Source organism: Clupea harengus, chromosome 14 (assembly GCF_900700415.2).
Source record: "Clupea harengus chromosome 14, Ch_v2.0.2, whole genome shotgun sequence".
NCBI lineage: Eukaryota > Metazoa > Chordata > Actinopteri > Clupeiformes > Clupeidae > Clupea > Clupea harengus.
In genome coordinates this window covers 14,340,484-14,355,560 of record NC_045165.1, presented here as the reverse complement: position 1 = coordinate 14,355,560, position 15,077 = coordinate 14,340,484, and the positions used below count along the sequence as shown (strand labels likewise).

The window sequence follows — 15,077 nt, the reverse complement described above, 5'->3', positions numbered from 1 at the left end:
TTCCCTGCTGTGTAATGTCTAGATATATGCATGTACACTTGTACTTGTTATGTTTCGTGTTTTCTTCTAGCTTTTAGACGAGATACAGAAAGTCAACACTACAGTGAACAACAATACTCACATATTTTTCGATGAGAGTGGAGACCCCAATATTGGGCAAGATATTCTCGAGTGGAAAATCGAGGGTTTAAAAGTCAATATCATCTCCATTGGAGAGTACGAGACATCAGGAACCATAAAGCTGTACTCTAATTTTTCCATGGACAACTACTCTGTATGCCAGCTATTTTGATATTATAAATGTACATTACTAGACCACTATGTTGTATCAAATTATAAATATAATGTGAGGTAGCTAACTACTAATATTTGTGCACTCATCGATATTGTAATATCAACCAACAATTAAATCAAGTGTCAACTTAATAGCACTGATGACAAAATTAAGCAAGCTTAATTGATTTTGAATACTTTCAGGAAACAAATTGCAGCAAATTCTGCGATCCAGGCTATGAGCTGAGACAGCTAAATAACTCCTGCTGCAAAACATGTCATCCCTGTAGTGACAAGTATTTCTCGAAAGGGGGTGGTAAGTATGCTAAGCACCCAGCTTTGTGGGCACTTGTATATACAGGAAGTGAATATGGTTACAAATTAATATGTTTCAGTGTCATGTTTCACATTTGTTTATTTATCTGGTAAATAATTTTTTTTGGGGGGGGGGGGGGGGGGGGAGTGGTTAGCTTGGGTGGCATTACGCGTACATTTATAATGCTTCAATTTGCATTCTATCTTCCCATGTGAACAGTTTTTACACCATATAAGTTATTAATTTAGTTTTACCATACACCATATTGGTTTAATAGACAGAACAAATTATACTCTTGTTCTTTAACTCCATGTTTTTAGTTATACACAGGAAAAGTTGTAAAACGACTTGTGCTATTGGTTGGGGACTTCACACACTGGCAATACCTCTCACTGTCACATGCATGTATTCATACCCAACAACTTAGCCTAAGTATTACAACACAGCAGGTTGCACTACAACCATCATACCGATACTTATCAACAATAACAACAACAAAGACGCCTTTTGTGAGCATTTCACTGGGGTTGTGAACCGCAACCAGTTTGGCATAGTTTAGAATCTTCCTTTCAAAGGCTTCCTCAATCGTATCTAAACTACTAAAAAAAACTCACCTTAGGCAAATTTGTCCAAAATGCTGTTGTTTTTTTTTATTTTTACATGGTGTCTGTTATCTCAGAAACCTTTGCATGTTTATGTAAGCAAACAATGATTGACCGATTCATCTATATATTATCTATAACCAATCAGGATCAGAATGTGAGGTCTGCCCCAGTGAGCAGTATGCATCTCCTCAGAAGGACGGGTGTCTGAACAAAGAGATCACTTACCTCATGTGGACTGATGGCATTGCCATCACCATGGCCGTGTTTGTTGGCCTGGGGGTCATCCTTCTCATCCTAGTGGCTGCACTGTTTGCCGTGCACAGAAACACCCCCATCGTTAAAGCCGCTGGAGGCAACCTGAGCTTCCTGGCCATGCTGTCTCTGTTGGCCTGCTTCTGCAGTGTGGCTGTGGGCCTCAGTGAACCCACAGAGGTGACCTGCAAGATCAGCACGCCTCTCTTCCTCATGGCTTTCACCATTTGCATTGCTTGCATCCTGGCAAACCTGCTCCAGATCTACGTGGGCTTCCGTTTCCACGTGAAGCTGGACAAAACACTCAAACGCTTCAACAAGCCTGCTATGATCGTCAGCGTTTGCGCCGGGGTTCAGGGAGTGGTGTGTGCGTTGTGGTTAACCCTTTACCCCCCTCACAAGGTGATCTCCTATCACCATGAAACCAAAATCATAATTACATGTCACTATGGGTCCTGGACACTGTCTCTAGTCATGTATATCTATGTCGGCTTCCTTTCCCTTGTATGCTTTATATTTGCTTACAAAGGAAGGCGACTCCCAGACCTGTATAAGAACGCTCGATATGTCACCGTTAGCATGTTGGTCTATCTTGTGGTGTGTATCCTTTTCATACCGTTCAGTCTGGCTTCCACTCACATGTCTAGGCAAGGCGTTTTTGCTTGTGCGCTCTTGGTGTCTACATACAGTGTCTTCCTCTGCCACTTTGCCCCAAAATGCTACATCATAGTGTTTAAGAGGGACATGAACAATGAGAATGCCATAACAGAGTACATACGTAACCATTACCAAAAACAGACCATAACGGTTGTAAGCTCCTAAGATCCTGTCAGTCTATAATGTAATGTCTACAAGTGCACATATAGAAAGAAGAAAAATTATTGTTAGATAGATGCAATAGATTGATACAAGTTTCAGATACAAGATAACACATTTGGTTACATACATACCGGTATGTGCATTCAAATCAAAGACTGAACAGCTTTAATGAAAACTTTTAGGCCTATTTCTATCGTAAGGTTGTTGAAATACTGTGTAATAATGGAGATGCCAAAATGCTTGCAGATTTCCTCAAATTTCTTTCCCTTTTTTTGTAATCTGTCTTTTTGGAAATGATTGCATGAATTTGTGAATATTATAACAGTCTGACTATGATTCACTTTCATCTCTTACATTCCTCATTGGTTGACCCCTGCTCTTGCTGAGGACCTTCGTGTGGCTTAGGCAGCTTTGTCAGGTTAACAGATTTATTACCACAAGGTGACGCTGCTCACATAGAACATCAATTACAAATGATACAGTAATGATGATAGTCATTGGGATAATGGTGATTATAATTAACTGTTATTCACTGGCTGATAACATCCATACATATAATGGTTTGAAGTAATCTTATTTAACCTTTTTTATTTATTCATTTATTTTTTTAAATAAAACATAATTTGACCTGCTGCACTCAGGCAAGAAAAAGTTGCACCGTGTATTGTATTTCGACCCGGACCTTACCTAACGTCAATTCTCACCTTTACCTCTGATATAGTCTTTTCAAGCTCATGTTGTTACATCTAAAAACGAAAACAGGAATAACAGGAACCAGAAAACAAACAACAACCGCAAATGCTGGACAAACAGACATTTTCATAGCCCACTGTACTACTGACTATTTTATATTGACTAGATATAAGTCGTAATTTGTTATTTGGCCTGCAGCTGGCCATATAGGCTAACGAGGTTTTGGGAAATACGTCTGAGATAGATAAATGGTCATGTAAGAGATTGTATTCTCCCAGTCCTATTGAAACAGCTGTTATTGGTCGTCCTGGTTTTGATAAACAAAATGGTATTTGATTTCCTTAATAAAATAGTTCTGAAGTTGCTGAGGATCTTTGTTCATTTTATCGTATCTTTGCTCGGTCGCGAGGGGGCGCCGATACCATTCAGTGCAACAGGCAATTTACTGACTCAGTGTCAGTCAGATCCATGATATTAACATTATCTATAGAGCAAAGGGGAGTTTCCAAAGTCATCAAACCCTTCCAACTTTCCCATTTCGGCCAGAGACCACTGAAAATGAATCCTATGAAGGCTGCCGCTCTTTCTCTTTGTGTTTCCTTCCTCTTTGCGAATGGTCTTCATGCAGCGGTCCTTGGGTCACTGAAGTACCCTTTCGCTGCGGATGACCACGGGCTTGTTTCGCATCTGGATGTGCAGAATCGAGGACAATCGAGTGCGATCCCCAGGAGTGAAACTCCGCGGAATGGTACTGCAGTTCACATACCGTCGTATATGATATCACTGTACAGGACTCTGTCTCAGCTGGAGAGGAGAGGTAATAACAGCGTCTCCCGTTCAACGAGGCACGCTAACACAGTCACCAGCTTCATGGACATTGGAAAAGGTATGTGCTAACGAAAATGGACTGTTAATGTTATTGTGAAATGATTTTGGGCTATTTAGTTTTGTCGCAAAAAAACAAACAAAACCAAAAAAAAAAACCGGCGCATGGATCTGGTTATTTATTAGGCTACTTGTTTCATTACCATTACATTAATGATTCAAGTTAGGACCATGTAGGATTTTCATTAGAATAATAATAATAAATAATTTATTTTAAAGAACGGTTTTATTAGCCTACTTTGCAGGCACAAGATGCAAACAGTAGGCTTAGAAAACATTAAGCAATTAAGTGGCTGGTATAATTTGGTATATTTTGTTGTATCATAGGCTATAAAACTATTTGTTCCAACATCCTTCCTTGTGTTTAATACATAACCTATTTGGTCTTAACAGGCCTACAATGTGATCAGTTTTCAGTGACTGAATTTGTTGAATTCAAACCTCATTTAGGAGCATTCTGCCAGAACGTCCACAAACTTTTTAGTGTTAGAGAACCGCATTTTCGGGGCACCAATTGTTGCCGAATAAAAGCGATGTTTCTTCTTATAGTGTAGACCGTATTAGCAAATTTCAAAGACTGCCCATCCTCTTTAGGTAGCCTATGAAATATTATAGCGTCTCTCATTTCCAGACTATTCCTGACGTAATTTTCGAGAGTCAATTTACATGGTGCTTACGGGTCCCGTTATTTTAGGGTTGTAGTGGTTAAAATTCGCTGAATTTCAGTGACAGTTCTTTTACATTTTTACGCCCTGGATATTTACTTAAAATACCTTTAAAGAAATGTGAAGTCAAATGTCTCGGATTTCCAACATCTGTGATAAATAAACGTCCCTGGCACCTAGAGCTAAACAGTGTGCCTTGCCCCGCACAGGTGTTGCTGATAAAGACAGAGCAACATAACGTGTAATTTAAAACCGATGCTCAAATAAAGATTGTCACGTAGTATGTATTTAACAAAATACTCTTTGTCAGCCCTTTCGACTTCACCGACCAGAAACTTCAAACTTCTTAGACTATTATGCAAAGTTCACCACGGACTGAAGTCATGGTGAGAAAAATGAGCGTTTAGTGAGTATCAGAGACATTTCTAGAATAACGGGCTATGTATTGAATCGTCTGTTGGACCCACTGAAGTCAAATAGCGCACAATGGCATGGGTTCGTGCGCGTAGGCCTACTGGCCATGCAGCCTAATCTACATTTTCAAAAGGCGCCCTTAATGTGGACAGGCAAATACACATTTATATGACAAGTGTCCAACATGGTCTCACTGGATTATTGAACTAACAATAAAAGTCTGTGAAATATTTCCTCCTGCTTATTTAGGTTATTAGGTTTATATTATTACAAGGATAGAAAAGATTTTGCTATGGATAACAACAAATGACAATAACAATGTCTTTTGGTATTCCTCTAACATAGGCCCCAGGCCTTCAAAGAAAGTATTCAGTAGACTCCAACCCCCCCCCCCCCCCCCCCAAAAAAAAGCCAATCAGTCTGCAAGGTTGCATATCTAAAACCAGACAGATATCTTGATCCAATCTGTTATCATTAGGTAAATAAAAAAGGAATCCAGACAGAAAATGACAGTAATAACAGAGCCCTGAAACCTCATTTTGAAGAGCGATTTTGCTGGTTATGTCACAGTTTAGTCGGGCAAGCGGATATGAGAACCAGTAGTTGAGTCGCATTCCATTTCTATTTCTATTTCTCTCTCTCTCTTTCTCTCATATATATATATGTATATATATACACTCACCTTTTACCTGAGTAACATTCCTTTTCTATTTCTCCCTTTGTGTTTTGTTCTCTCTCCCTTGTCAGTCTGTCATCTTCCTCTCAGTGTGTGTCTCACCTCTCAGACTTTGCGTGTGTGTGTCAATGTCACTGGACAGGCTACAGGTACACACATCCTGTCTGGCCACTGGTTGCAAGCAATTCCACTTATTTCGTTGCATCTCTTTCCCCTCGCATGACCCCCCCCCCCCCCCCCCGCGTCTCCCTGCGTGTGTTGAAGTGATTCCCTTCATGTTTTAAGCATGAAAACTGCGGTCTGGGTTTCAGGTTGTGTGGCTCTTTTTTTTCTAAAAAGGGCCTTGTTTTTGTTGGACGTCAAGACGTCAACATCAAAACTTATTTTTCACAGAGACAGTCGGTCTGGTCTCCCTTAGCCAACCTTTCTCTCTGCATCAGTTCAGCTGTCTGGGGGACTCGGCAGAAGGAGAAGTGGGACCAAAAAAAAAAAAAAAGACTATTTTCTGGAAACCTCTGCGCACAAAGGTGAGGGGAGAGGACAAGTATAAAACATCGACAGCCTGTCAGACTTTGACTTTCATTATTGGCGACAAAGACAAAGCTCTTACTGCACACCGCATATGGCGATAGCTCGCAATTAAATGTTGCAGGCATCCATCTTCATCCGCGAGCTCTTTCTTGTAAATGTCTCAAATTTAGAAGCTCACAATCCCCCAGCCACCCACCACTCCTTTACGATTTACAACCGCTTCATGGGGTTAGGGAGCACAAGAGGAGGAGGTGGTGGTGGTGGTGGTGGTGGTGGGGGGGTGGTTAGGAGGGAAGGAGAGAGGGACGTAGAGGAGGGAGCAGACCCCGAGGCCCCAGTGATTGCCAGCATCCCACCAAAGCCTCTTCTCACTCAATCAGTGTAATTAGCAGATACTGCCAAAGGCTGAGAGGCCTACCGACAGGTCAGCCAAGTCCTCCCCACCTGGCCGAGTCTGAGCGTTCTTTCACTCTCTCTCTCTCTTTCTCTCTCTCTCTCTCACTCACTCTTCTCCAGTGCTTGCATTTGGAGAAACGATTCAGGCCCCAAATGTTATTCTCATCGAGGGCGGAGAAGACTTGCCATGTGTATGGCATTTTCAACAAAGCCCCTTCGGCAGACTGTAAATAGTGCTGGCTGGAGAATGTGTGATATGCAGTCTAATACACTGTGGGAATTGTCTCTTGCAAAGCATGCAGCCTTAGACGAAGTGCTGATGCATTGTTTTGGTTTGGGAGGATCCCTGGCGGATCGTTTGTGTGCGCAATCCTATCATTCTACACCTTTGATTTTCTCCTCTTGTATCTTTTTTTTTGTTTCGCTCTTTCACATAAATGATCATGCCACACTTTTCTCTTTCTCCTTTTGTCCTTCTTCGTCTGTTCACAGACTACCCCCTGACTGAGACCAGGCAGCGTTATGTCTTCGACCTGTCGAGTCTCTCCAGAGCAGACGAACTGGTGGAGGCCGAGCTGCGCATCTTGCGGAAGACGCCGCCGGACTTGCTGCACGAGTTGTCCCAGGGTGGCAGCCTGTACCGGGTGCTCCTCTACCCCTGCTCGAGTGACGAAAGCAACCCAGTGGGCCGGCGGCAACCGATCGGCTCGCAAACCATTGACATTCTGGACTCTGGCACAGGGACGCAGTGGGATGTCTTTGACGTCAGCACTAGTCTCAAGATGCAGCGGAAGCTACGTTGGAGCACAGGTGGCGGCGGTGCAGTCAGCCCACTGTGCTTCGATGTGGTCGTGGTTTCGGACGCAACAGACGAGGCCACTGCTCCCTGGGCCCTGGGGTACGGGCGGCAGGCGCTGGAACCTCAGGAGAGGGCCCTGCTGGTGGCCTTCACTCGGACCCGGCGTAAGGAGAACCTGTTCAGGGAGATCCGTGAGAAGATGAGGGTCATGGCCGGATCCAGCCTGCTCACGGAGCTGCCCTTCGACCCCGGAATGGAGGGCCGTCGACTCCGGCGACGCAGACGCCGTAGGACTGCCCTCACTGGCCGTCCAGGAGGGACTGGAGGAGGAGGGGGTGGGGTTGGAGGGATAGGAGGCGCCACTGGACCAGGAGGTGGAGGCGGAGGAGGTGTTGGTGGGGGTGGCGGCGGTGGCGGGGGCCGAGGTGGTGGCGGAGCTGGAGGAGGAGGAGGCAGCGGTGGCGGGGGCCGCCGGCGTACGCGCTGCAGCCGCAAGGCGCTGCACGTGAACTTCAAGCAGCTGGGCTGGGACGACTGGATCATCGCCCCGCTGGACTACGAGGCGTACCACTGCGAGGGCGTGTGCGACTTCCCGCTGCGCTCGCACCTGGAGCCCACCAACCACGCCATCATCCAGACGCTCATGAACTCCATGGACCCCGAGGCCACGCCGCCCAGCTGCTGCGTGCCCTCCAAGCTCAGCCCCATCAGCATCCTCTACATCGACTCGGGGAACAACGTGGTTTACAAACAGTACGAGGACATGGTGGTGGAGAGCTGTGGCTGCAGGTAGCGCTGAGGGTCACGGGCTGGGACAAGGGGACGCCAGCCCTGGACTCGGACTGTCCCTGTCTTGTCCTTCACCCCTCCCTCTCTCTATCTCTCTGTCCTCTTCCTTACACTTTTTACACATGGCATGCTTATGCTGTGGGGATGGAGCATGGTGTATGGATCCGTGTGTGTGTATGTGTGTGTGTGTGTGTGCGCGTGTGTGTGTGTGTGTGTGTGTGTATGGATCCGTGTGTGTGTATGTGTGTGTGTGTGGGTGTGTGTGTGTGTGTGTGTGTGTGTGTGTGCGTGTGCGTGTGCGTGTCTGCGTGTCTGCGTGTGTGGGTGTTGGTGTGTTTATTTGAGAGTTTGTCACTGGGCATTCTGATTGTGTTCGAAATGGGCATGAGGCCATAGACAAAGTCCCCCCTCCCAACCCTCTCAAAAGAGTTTTTTTTCTGCTTCCCCCAACCAAATTCACTGAATGAAAAAATAAACTCCAGGTCCATAAGAAAGTTAGGTCTGGAATTCTTAACGGTTACAATGCATACTGTCAGAGGTAAACTGTGTGATGGAGTGCTAATGTTTCTTGGCAGCCGCAGAACATTGCTGGACCATCTGGAACATAAACATCATTCAACAAGGGCAAGCAACTGTAACATATAGAGTTTGTAAATGGAGGAACTTTGCTCCGTGAACTTAGAAAATGAGCTGAGATAAAAAGGAAATGAGAAATATAGCTGTCTGGATCTGGTCAAGGCTCCAAAAATCATTAGTGGCATTTGAGAGGCATTCGTTATCCCCATGGTAGTGTGCGCCGTACTACTCCATAATGCATTGTGATGTAATGTGTATGTAGGTACACGTGTACAGCTCATGGATTGTTTCCTATTCTGTTTTTTGTCAGTGCACGAGAGCTCAAGCGATGTGCTAGAGAATACTTCAGTAACTAATGTTTATCAACGACCAAGCATCATATTCAACAATATTATATATTTAAAGAAAGTACGTTGTGACAATATACTAAATTATTGGTGAACGCATTGAGGTCATTTGAAGATCTGCTGTTGAGTTATGAATCTGAACCAGATTTGTCAACGCGGTTCGGTAGTGAGCATAACACGCTGTGTGGAATACTGGAAGTGATCTTTCTGACTACGCCACATAACAGGAAAAGAAAGCAGTGGCGTGCTACCATTCCTCCTATTTTTGCTTACTGCATTGAGAAAACAGCTTTTATTATTCCTTTTTCAAGGATAATGTCATGGAAGTTTTAGGACTAATCATATTCCAGTGTCAAGGTTTATTTCTTATCAGAGTCACTGGCAATTGTATTAAACCAACTTTTTAGTCTTTCCATCGTTTTAGACACATATCTTGTTTATCTTGAGTATTAGTTTACTTTTCAATTTGTTCTCAGCAAGAACATACGCTCAGACCCAGTTTTCTTCAGTAGAGTTCAGATAATTTCTCCTCTCTAACCAGGATCCAATTCAGCTTTTCTTTTTCTTTTGTTCTGCAGCATCATAATTCATAACAGGGCTTGTTTTTTTTTGCACTTCTCTATTTCAGCTGCCTGCATTACATTCAACCATTTTCCATGTTTTTTTTCTTTCTTTTTTTTAAATAAAACTCACCAAAACTGTTTACTGTGGTATCAGGAATTAGGAATCATAACCTTAAACAAACTGACCACAAGCAAATCAGTGACAATGTCTGATCTATGCACAGTGGCACAGAAGGACAATGAGGGGATTTGGCTCGAACACTGACTGCAGGTCCCATCGTGCCATTCTCACGACAGAGCAAACCTGTATACACAAATGAATGGGCTAAATGCTTACGGGTGGGACCCGTCTGACTTCTTTTGGCATTAAGAAGAGCAGTCATTCAGTTTGTATGTTTAGTTTTGGTACGCATTTAATGCCAAACACATTGTTTTAACAAATATGAAGTGGCAGCATATAATTTCATTTTTTTCTTTTCTTTTAATAGGAGCAGGTATATCATTCATTTTGTGAGAGGCATTTTGTTACATGGAAAAAGTAACAGATTATACAAGCTTTTTGTTTTCAAACACTGCATATCTAAGTTGCTCATGCAAACAAATATCCCATCCAAATGAAAACCTTCTGGGGCCATTCCTACAGATTTCTGCTGGGGGCCAGTAACACTATTGGCTGGAGGGCCTGTTCACGAAGCTCACTGTCTGAACACAGAGCTCAACAGAGGTCCCCAGAAATGACCAGTGTACAGAACCATGAACTAAGCACAGTTCATCTTAGCTTGTTTCTTGAGAGATACTCCGGAGCAGTAGAAAACTCATTTTAGTGGAGATGGATTTCTGTCTCCCCCTGATACAGCCAGGAGCCCTCCCCCCTTCACCCCCCACCATAGGTGTAATTTCCTGTCACGGCAGGTAGCCACAGCCATTTCATGCTATCTTCTGTAGGCAGCGCTGTCGCCATGGTGACTCGATAGCCATGTATTTCCCGCCTCTGTGAAGTTCCACCTAGTCATTCGGATTTAGGTCAGCGGCCGGGTTGTTGAAAGTTGTCTGATTCGCGACATGTTTCACGGTATAATTATTTCCCCAATTTTCTCGAAAAGATAGAAACCCCTGTTCCCACTGGGCCCATGTCACATCACTGGTGCTGGGTCATGGTGTTAAAATGGTGGTTTTAAAACAACTCTTGCAGGCAGCAGAGGTTATCAGGACTCTACCTGCTCCAGGGGCCTCTCTGTGCTCTCTCCCTCTCTCCATCCCTCCCTCTCTCCCTCTCTCCATCCCTCCCTCTCTTTCTCTCCGTGTTTTGCTCTGCTGAGAACTGGCACAGAGGAACCGTAATTAAGCGTGCCAAGACCTCTCTGGTAGTGTAATGTAAAACATGCATGATTGACACAGTCCAGCAAAACAATTAGACACACCTCTATGCTGTTGGCTCGCCGTTTCCAACAGTTAAATGTCAAACGTGCATTTTAGCAGAGTGCTGTCATCACTACCCTTTCATGAGCTATTTAACAGACTTGACAAAGAATTCAAATGTGGGCTTTGGACAGTTATGTAGTTTTGTTGTGTCTTTGTATGGGAAACAATGTTTTGCATTATCTCTTTACATATGGTAAATGTGTACAAATGTTCACTCACGTCTGAATGTAGAGTATGCTGAAAGGCTCTTTTTTATGATGTGGTATTTAACTAAATTAGACCAGCATTTTTCCAGTCTGTTTATTTATAGTATTTTCATCTCAATGAAAAAAAAAAAAACACATGACTTTTCGAGCCCCATCTATTGAAAACATTAGGACTATGTGCCAATGAATGTTTGACAGGATTTCAAAGCAAGTTTGTCCCCCATTGTTTATAACCTAAAAAAAATGCACTGTGAGAATGTTTTTGTTGTACGATTTATAAAGGAGTGTATATAATTTAATTGTAAATTAACTGTAAACAGCAATGTATTTGTCTCTCTTCTGGAAATATTATTTAGTAGTATATATATAAATATAAAAATATAAATATATTTGAGACAAAAAACATAAGCACATTGTACCCTCTTTTTATGATAAAGGTTTCTGTTTTTTATTGTGGTACATATTTTGTACAGATGATGTTATAAAAAGAAATGTACTGATAATAAAATGGCGCCCCCTCTGTGAATCTCTTTTCCCAGATGACAGACATGAGAGCAAAACCCGCAGCAACTGTCTGACTAAACCAGTTCTGCCATTGTTATTATTTGGTTTGGATTTTGTCTCATTTTTTTGCCAGCAAAGCAAAGCATTCAGGAAGTTTCAGGTGATTCAGGATTCTATACTGCTTGCTAGTGGGAGGGAGAGAGAGAGAGAGAGAGAGAGAGAGAGAGAGAGAGAGAGAGAGAAGGAGGGAGGGAGGGAGAGACAGAGAGAGAGGGAGAGAGGGAGGGAGGGAGAGAGAGAGAGAGAGGGCGAGGGAAAGCGAAATCAAGAGATGTGCTGAAACAAAAAAGGGAGAGAAAGCAAGACAGGGACGGAGATAGAGAGGACATAATATAGAAGGAGAGATAGAGAGACCAAACAAAGGATTGAGAGTAAAAACAAGTGTGAGACAGAAGAGATGGAAGAAAGGATAAAGTGAACTCCAATATTAGTAAGGGGAAGTAATGCTTTTGGAATGATTGGACTCTCCTGGGTTGCTGGGTCACATCCCTCCATGAGAAAGTACAGTGATGTAGGAGGCTGTGGCATGCCGTCGCAGGTTTAGAAAAAATGTTGACTTGCTGCCCGAGCAGGAAGTACTCGTCCCACAGTGGATTGTGATGCTAGTATAAGATGTGAAGCTTAAAAATACATTAGTATTACGTGACACTCAATGCGTCTGAATAGGTATAGCAGCCACCATATCCTTCAGAGTGATGCAATTGTGAATGCTGCATTTTTTAAGTGGGTTATGGAAATGTAACCTAACAATTTCATATATATTAATATTAATAATAATTTAACCTACTTCAGACTCCGAGTGGTGTAGGTATTGGTGCCTTAATCCTGTCTAATATTTACAGGTTGCATATTAATTAAATGTCATACTGTATATGTGAAATATTTAAACCTGCAATGAATTTCAAACTATATGGAGTACGGTTTAGACATTTAGGTCCTCAGAGATTTACAAAAATTAGAATATGTTCATGAAACATCAACTCGTAATTCGACAACATGCGACAACTGACAAAAAGAAGAAAGAGAGAAAACGAAAAAAATAAAAATAAAATGTTCTGTGACATCTCTGAAATTTGTTTGAGAACAGAAGTAAATTAGTTTGAAGTGACTCCTACCTCTCCACTGGAAGATCTCAGTGACTTGAGGAACAAGTTTCCACATTTGCAAGTCTATCACAGATAAAGATAAGTGATAAGAAAAGCTCTCCAGTCAGCCCTATGCTGGACTGCATCGGCGTCGTTAGGCCTGGGTTCATCTGTTATTCGGCCATGCTTAATGCCCTTCAAAACAGTATGTTAAGTTGATCAAAAACTATATTTTGGGTCCTCTGTTGGTCATTCAAACAGCAGATCTACTTCAAATTACTTGTCACACACACATGTTGTAGAGAGAGAGAGAAAGAGAAAGAGAGGGAGAGGGAGAAAAAAGAGAGAGAGAGAGAGAAAGAGAGAGAGCAAACCGCTTACAGGGCTTGTTATTATTTGCAACTGGTGGTAGCAAGCTTGCTAATTCAATAATGCAAGACTTGAAGGATATAAAATAAAATGGATGAACGCAAAGAGGTGCAGAAAAGGCAAAAGGAGGTGGAGGAAGAGTTATCCCCTGAGCAAGGTAAAAGGGAATAAGATGATGAGAACCATTTAGTCGATTTGTCCCTGTCCCGTGTCAGTGTGACCTAGCATAAAAATGTTTTTATGTAGACCAGCAGTGAGGTATAATGGATGGGGTAATGCTCATGTGAGTCAGATGACGGGCCCTGCATGTCATGGGCGGTCTCTGGGCTTACAGTTTCTGTCTCAAACTGCGTGAAAATGGCGCATTTAGCTGCCAGTTTAAACATTTCTTCCCGGGGGAGGATGACCCCTGACCTCCCTACAGGTCTGGGCTAAGCCCCAAATCTTTTCAACTCCTAGCAACGCCCCGGCTGGACTGTCTTCAGGTGGTTCATTTGAAGAAATAAACGACACGACAGAAAAGTGAAATATTCCTTGAGAGAGGAAAAAAAATACAGAATGAGCAAATACAGTTACAGATGGGCGCGTGCATTTTTGTGATTTAATCTTTAATTGACACTCCCCATAAAAAAAAAAAAACATTGTTTATGCTGGTGTGGTTCAAGGGAGTGTGGGTGCCCTGAGTGTGAATTTCTCTTCCAGCTTCCAGAAGAAGTGAAAATAGTCCCATAACTTTCAATTACATTATTGGAAATGACATCTTAGGCCATGCAAGTACGCCGCGAAAGGTCTGATTCGTTTACTCAAACATGTTCAATTTCATCTGTTAATTTAGCAGATAGTGCTTTAAACCATTTAAACAGAAATGGAAGATGTTTGATATTAATTATCCAAAACATTGACCTATAACAGAGGTAGTCATTCAAGGGAAGAAACCTTCAGAGATCCTGAGGGTCTAACCTACACAACAATGTTTTGGTATTATTAATGACTCACTCATCACACACAAGACGCCCAACTGATGTTTTTTTTTTAAAGAGGTGGCTTACTTTAATGTAGCTATTTTGAATGCTGTATTTGGCTCACCACAACCATCTAAAACACAGAGGGAAAAGCCTGCCATCTACAACCAGGAGCTAACATTTAAGCTTTCACTAATGAACACAACCATGGTATAAGACAAGACAAAGGCACAGCAGACTGACGTGGTTCAGTCCTGTGACAGAATCTTTATGGTATTTGATATTTAGTGATGAAATAGCACTTTGCAGCTGTCTAAGAATTAAGTGATAGTCATAGTCATAGTTTAGGCATAGCACATGGATGACAAAACAAAAAGTAAAACTTTAATTCAATTTAATTCATAAAAATGTTGTGACATACAGTTTCAGTGCTTTGAATGAGGGAGCTAAAGGTCTGTTTCTAACTTAAAGAAAAGCTGAAAAACTGATGTCTGTGAGTGATGTCTGCTTTGCCTCCTCAGGCACTTCATCCACCTGATGGCTGAATCTGAAGCAGCACAATAACATTTTATTCACCTGAGAGAGAGAGAGAGAAAGAAAGAGAGAAAAGTAGACGTGCTACCCTGCTGTGCCAGTGCTCGACCACTCAGGATGTATTGGATGATCTTCCACCGGTTTCAAATTCACGGGGAGGCCAGGATGAGAGACGATATTACGGTGTCAAAACAAAATATAACAATGGACAGAACAATATGATCCATCGCAGATGATGCTTCTTGGAAGGAGAAAAAAAAAAAAAAAGCCAGAATCTCTCTGGAAGAGTTCCTCGTTGCCACAAGAGAGACCAACCCACTCTGGAGACGTAAAACA

The 15,077-nt window shown here is 42.7% G+C and overlaps 2 protein-coding genes across 2 annotated transcripts; both read left to right on the top strand.

Moving 5' to 3' along the window:
* The first annotated feature begins 494 nt into the window (after window positions 1-494).
* Window positions 495-2,268, top strand: LOC116223513 (G-protein coupled receptor family C group 6 member A-like). Its single transcript, XM_031580550.2, has 3 exons — window positions 495-589; window positions 1,340-2,027; window positions 2,136-2,268. Exons 2-3 carry the CDS (start codon window positions 1,423-1,425, stop codon window positions 2,266-2,268), a joined length of 738 nt encoding a protein of 245 aa, XP_031436410.1. The 5' UTR covers window positions 495-589; window positions 1,340-1,422.
* On the top strand, window positions 1,992-8,294 carry gdf7 (growth differentiation factor 7). The gene is made up of 3 exons (XM_042709825.1): window positions 1,992-3,844; window positions 7,018-7,680; window positions 7,774-8,294. The coding sequence occupies exons 1-3, from the start codon at window positions 3,427-3,429 to the stop codon at window positions 8,115-8,117; spliced, it is 1,425 nt and encodes a 474-aa protein (XP_042565759.1). The 5' UTR covers window positions 1,992-3,426; the 3' UTR covers window positions 8,118-8,294.
* The last annotated feature ends 6,783 nt before the right edge of the window (window positions 8,295-15,077 follow it).

What these genes read in the sequence shown, in the direction of transcription:
- LOC116223513 (XM_031580550.2), top strand. Translation starts at nt 1,423, where the DNA reads ATGTGGACTGATGGCATTGCCATCACCATGGCCGTGTTTGTTGGCCTG. An exon ending in CGATATGTCACCGTTAGCAT is followed by an intron (nt 2,028 to 2,135) that starts GTTGGTCTATCT and finishes GTCTACATACAG; the next exon opens with TGTCTTCCTCTGCCACTTTG.
- gdf7 (XM_042709825.1), top strand. Translation starts at nt 3,427, where the DNA reads ATGATATTAACATTATCTATAGAGCAAAGGGGAGTTTCCAAAGTCATC. An exon ending in CTTCATGGACATTGGAAAAG is followed by an intron (nt 3,845 to 7,017) that starts GTATGTGCTAAC and finishes GTCTGTTCACAG; the next exon opens with ACTACCCCCTGACTGAGACC. An exon ending in TGGGGTTGGAGGGATAGGAG is followed by an intron (nt 7,681 to 7,773) that starts GCGCCACTGGAC and finishes CTGGAGGAGGAG; the next exon opens with GAGGCAGCGGTGGCGGGGGC.